This window comes from Populus nigra, chromosome 14, assembly GCF_951802175.1.
Source record: "Populus nigra chromosome 14, ddPopNigr1.1, whole genome shotgun sequence".
In the NCBI taxonomy this organism is placed as follows: Eukaryota; Viridiplantae; Streptophyta; class Magnoliopsida; order Malpighiales; family Salicaceae; genus Populus; species Populus nigra.
The window spans coordinates 9,598,054-9,603,235 of NC_084865.1; the positions used below are offsets into that span (position 1 = coordinate 9,598,054).

Consider the following 5,182-nt stretch of genomic DNA (forward strand, 5'->3'; position numbering starts at 1 on the left):
TATAATTGCCTATGAAGTCTCCCTTTTGCTATGGCTCTGGGATTCCATTAACGAAGCCATTAGCTATGAGTTGTTGGCTCATTCTTCAACAGGCATGTAGTTAGAGCCTCGCGCTCCTTCCACTACTTAGGAGCTTATGATTTCATGTTCTATTTCACTCCCTGATGGAGGTTCTTTTCACCTTTCCCTTACAGTATTGCTTCATTATTGGTAACTTAGGAGTATTTAGCCTTACATGGCGCTCTTTGCTGATTCACAGGAGATCTACATGTACCAAAAGAAACAAAAAATTGGTTCATAAAAGGTATTCTATTCCTAAAAGAAATAATAAATAAATTTTCAAAATTGAATTCTATTGTTTGGATTTAGAGAAGTATATGAATTAAATGAAACTAAAAACAAAAAAGATTTACCAATCAATAATTAGACTATTCATAATTTTTTCACTTCAATTCAATCTATGGATTGGATTTCTATTCACTAACAGAAAAAAATGAAAGATTTGAATGCTAGGACAAGAACAATAAGAAATCAAATAAAACAAATTTATATAAAAAAAGAAAAAACAATTTCTAACCTTAAAAAGAAATATTAATCCTAACAAACTAAGTTATAATGCCAAGAGATTAAGATTAAAATCACAAAAGAATTGAAATACAAATCAAAATACACTAATTCACTTTATTGGAATATAAAAAAACATTTAATTATATTTATTATCAATAGAATTTTTTTTGAGTTGTATCATTAAATTTGTCCATTGAATTATAAAGTAACATAATTTTTAATGTAAGATTCTGAAAACTAACTGATAGACATGATAGGGTAGAGATAATGCACAAGAGAAGTACTGCTTCCTTACTGAAGTGCATGATGCTGTGCCACGAAATCTAAACATGGAAGCAGTGGAGAACAACTTAATTGCCATTCTTTTACTCATTTAAACCAAATCACTAACAACAACTAAAAACAAAAAAAAAACCATATTAAATTCCCATCGGATCATGATCTCTCCACCGTTCATTCAAGAAAATTTGCAATGCCTTTCGCCATTTTCACCCTAAAACAAATACTCGCTTCAGCCAAATAATCCACAAAAGTATTGTTATCCCTCTACTCTTTTTTTACTTGGGTATTGAAGCTCTTTACATCATTTCTCTCTATCAATTCAACGTCCACGCACCTGTCTTTAACTTTCTTTTCCTCCAACAAAATCTCTCTAAACCTTTCCTTCAATTTCTTCTCTCTCAATTCAACTCCTTGGCGACGTATTTTTTCAAGGCATTGACAATTCTTACGCATGAGGTGGAGACTCATCTGGGTTTTCAATTATTCTAGAGGCAAAAATCCATAGGGTATGTTGTACCTTTTAATGTTGACCCATCTCAGATTTAAACCTGCCACCATAGTCGTCACTTCTGAACTTCCACTTGGTTCTGGCCTTGTTTCATCTGTTGCACTTTGTGTTGCATTCTCAGCAGCTCTTTTTGCTTGCTCAGACTGTGTGCATGTGGACATGAAACAAGGGTGGTTAATTTTTGGGGGAGTCCAGGGTTTTCAAATCAACCAAATTATTCTAACAAATTGTTCCATCTTCGTAGAAATTGGTATTTGGAAGATGGCGGCGGCGGCTGCAAGGACAGAGGCATTGAAGAATTAAATTGATAGTTTTAATGTTAGTGAAATTGTTGGAAAGATGTGGTATTTTTGGGTGGGATCTAGACAAGAAAAAGAAGAGAGTGTTGGATTCTTGTGCTCAATTCTCCTCTTTGCTCTGTTACACGCAATCTCGTTTTCTGCTTAAACCGCACAAAGAAATTTTCTTGAACATGTGATGATGAGGATGGAACAGGATTAGAGAATAAGAAATGAAAAAAGGACAGCAGATTACCTCATTTTCTTTTCCTTTTAATTGCTTTTTTCAAGCAGTGTGGGAGTTACCAATACTAACAGTAGATAAATGCAATCTTCAATAGAGAAGTTACAAAACCAAAATTCTGTCCAAGAAGAGCACCTTCATTATACCTTTTTTAAATTTTCTACGAAGAGCATAGTGATTTACCAGCAATGATGACTTACAACTGCAAGGTGGCAAAACAAAATGGTCAGTAACGTATAAACACTGGTAGGTTTTATGCACACAAGAACATGTACTTCATGGCAACATTTCAGCTTACCAAAGCCTGGTACTATTTGATTAATGAAAGACAGGTTTAGAGCTCCAAGTTAAATAGTGAATTTCTCATAACCATTCACCAATGTGCAGTTAAACAGAAACTTAGAAAAAAAATACATACATAAATCCAGCAGGGATCCACCGTAATGGTCTAAATACAGAGAAATCTATATCTTCTTTGCTAATTTCGTACCAACTAGTATCCTCTTTGCTATTTGTTTCATTCCTACAACAATGCTTGAACACTGTACAGAAACAGCTCTTACTGTTTTCGCAATTTTCGCAACAAAGCCATTACCAAAGTTTCATTTCAAACAGTTGTTGAATGAGAACAAGAGAAGACATAAAATAGATACTACAGGAGTTCATGACTGAACATCCACTATAAGTAGCATATATCCTTACCTGATTTGTTGAGCTCTTACTATGTTTTACATGCACAAATATGTTTCATCCATACACCCATGTGCATAAAAACTTTCACATGAAACAAAAACACAGGCAGTTAGAGTGCAGAACTGAACATGAAGAAGGGTCTTGTCTTTTGCTCTGAACTTGCATTGCAAATGTTACAGAATCTTTTACCCTCCTGCACACTACGCCTGGAGACATTTAGTGACAACAACCAGTCAAGGAGAAATGTAGAAGGAAAGTATGAACTTCCACAAATGACTTCTTGAAGGCTAGGCTAAGTTTGTGCTTTGGAAAATCAGACGTGTTTGTTAAATTTTAACTTGCATTACAACTATCAAAGAAATGAAACTTTTATTTCCTAACTCGGCGTGTTAATGAGAATTCAGTATGAGAGAGGTTTGATGAAGTAAAACTTTTATAGAATAGCAGAACTTTTGGGTGTGCCTTGATCTTTGATGGAGTGAAACCAGACAAATGAAGGCCTTCCAAGCTCCGTACTCGGGAAAGTGCCACATAGACCATTCCATAGCCAAAAGCCCTTGAGAGATCTGTTTGAGCATGATCAAGAGTCATCCCTTGGCACTTATGTATGCTGATAGCCCATGCTAATATCAAAGGTATCTGATATCTCCAAGCAACTACAATATCTCCCTCAAAAATTTCGAATTTTTGAGGTTCAATCACGATTTCAGGTCCACGATCAAATTTAACTTGTGGGAAGAGAATGTCAGACTTTCTAGCATTTTTATCCTCCACAGGAACAAATCCTGTAACTGTACCAGTGGCACCATTACAAAGATTACGTTCAATATTCAAATTCATGATCAACATTACCCTTGCACCTACACAGAGTACAAGTTGGTCAGGTACAATCCCTTGGTTGAGTTGTTTCTTCCTATGTTCGAAGCCACTATCAGCAGCTGCATAAGTTACAGTACTCTCACCCAAGCTTTTCATTCTCTCCTCATTTACTTTCTCCACATCATTAATTCTCGGATAGAGCCAGACTACCAAAGAATCCTGCTTGTTCATGGAGCAAGATTCTTCTAGAAGCTGCAAGTCCTCTGCATCAGTCTCCCCTTTCCTTATTCCCTGAAGCATCTTGATAAGCCGAGGGTCTGACTGCCTAAAAACCTGAGTAAGCTCAACCTGCAGGTCAAAGCTTGCATTCCAACAATCAGCTTCAAATGCAAATTCTTTGCCTGATAATTTCTGTTGTTTGATAACTGGTGGTAGCTGAAAGAAATCCCCACAGACAATAAGCTGTATTCCACCCCATACCACCTCCGATCCCCGTAAATCTCTAGCAATATATTCCAGGCTCTCGAACAAATCAGCACTGATCATACTAATTTCATCTATAACCAATGCCTTCGCCTTTTTCCATCTTTTGCAAGCATGCTTATTCATTTTAACCTTATCCAGCAAAGTTCCAGAATCAGCATTCTGGATTCCAATGTTGGCAAAGGAGTGAAGTGTTTGCCCTTGAAGTGCACAGGCAGCAATTCCAGTGGATGCCGTGACAAAAACCTTAGACTTACCATGAACATCCTTCAGAATGTCGATAATGTGCTTAAGCAAAACTGTCTTTCCAGTTCCGGCGGAGCCCGTGATAAACACGGAAGCACCTCTGTGAACATGAGAAAAAATATTTTTTTGTTCTTGGGTCCATTCAAATAAAGGTTGGTGGGTTTTTGTGGCCTTGGGGATCCTATTGGTTTCCTTCTTGATTCGATTCTCTTGAGCATATTTTGTGGTTCTGCTGCTTTTAGTGCTAAAACTTCTTCTATATACAGCTATTATTGCAGAGCTAAAAAACTTCATACTTCTAGCGCATTCAAGCTTTTCTTTACATGCTGAAATTATAAAAAAAAAATAAAAAAATTGGACATATTTTATCAACAAACCATAATATACAAAACCAATAATTTTATTCCAAATATCTCTATCTGAAAAAAAAGACATAATAATTTGCAAAAGAATTACCTGAAAAGTAGAGTCTTTGAGCGTTATCACACGTCTGCTTCTGATAGAGAAGGAGCTTAGACTCGGACCTTAATGGTTCAAGGAAGCAAAACGGCAGCAAAGAGAGCATAATCGCACACCTCTCTCTCTTTTACAAAGAAAATGAAATGTGAGAAGCCACCGATCTTTAAGATCAGACCCGGGTGGTTAAGCCCGTTTTAAACGGGCTGTGGGCTGTAGTGGTGGTGGTTCAAGAAACTTGGCTTAGGAATTGGGATACGTGATTAAAATCAGCACGTCCTGTATCATATCAATCAAATTAATCCATATATATATATATATATATATATATATAAAGAATTACAATAAATCCTTTTACCACATGAACTGAGACATTATAACAACCATTAATTTTTTAAAAAGTATTTTTTATTTAAAAATATATTTAAATAATATTTTTTTTATTTTTAAAATTTTATTTTTAATATCAGTGCATCAAAACGATATGAAAATAATACAGAAAATTAATTTGAAATAAATTAAAATATAAAATATTTTTAAATTTTTTCAAAAACATTTTTAAAACGCAAAAAAAAAAAAGCTTTATAGGGTGTGGGGGAAAAGATT

At 35.2% G+C, this 5,182-nt stretch overlaps 1 protein-coding gene across 5 annotated transcripts; it reads right to left on the minus strand.

Annotated features, from left to right (window-relative positions):
* Positions 1-906: 906 nt before the first annotated feature.
* Positions 907-4,754, minus strand: LOC133673467 (ATP-dependent DNA helicase PIF1-like). 5 transcript variants are annotated; one of them, XR_009834990.1, is made up of 3 exons: positions 4,577-4,754; positions 2,582-4,446; positions 907-2,081 (listed from the first exon to the last, which is right to left on the minus strand). XR_009834990.1 is itself a non-coding variant. In XM_062094294.1 (2 exons), exons 1-2 carry the CDS (start codon positions 4,683-4,685, stop codon positions 2,942-2,944), a joined length of 1,614 nt encoding a protein of 537 aa, XP_061950278.1. In that variant the 5' UTR covers positions 4,686-4,754; the 3' UTR covers positions 907-2,941. The 5 variants fall into 5 exon arrangements, 1 of the variants encoding a protein (XP_061950278.1); XR_009834992.1 differs by having other exon boundaries at positions 907-1,500; positions 2,026-4,446; XR_009834991.1 differs by having other exon boundaries at positions 907-1,500; positions 1,892-4,446.
* Positions 4,755-5,182: the final 428 nt, after the last annotated feature.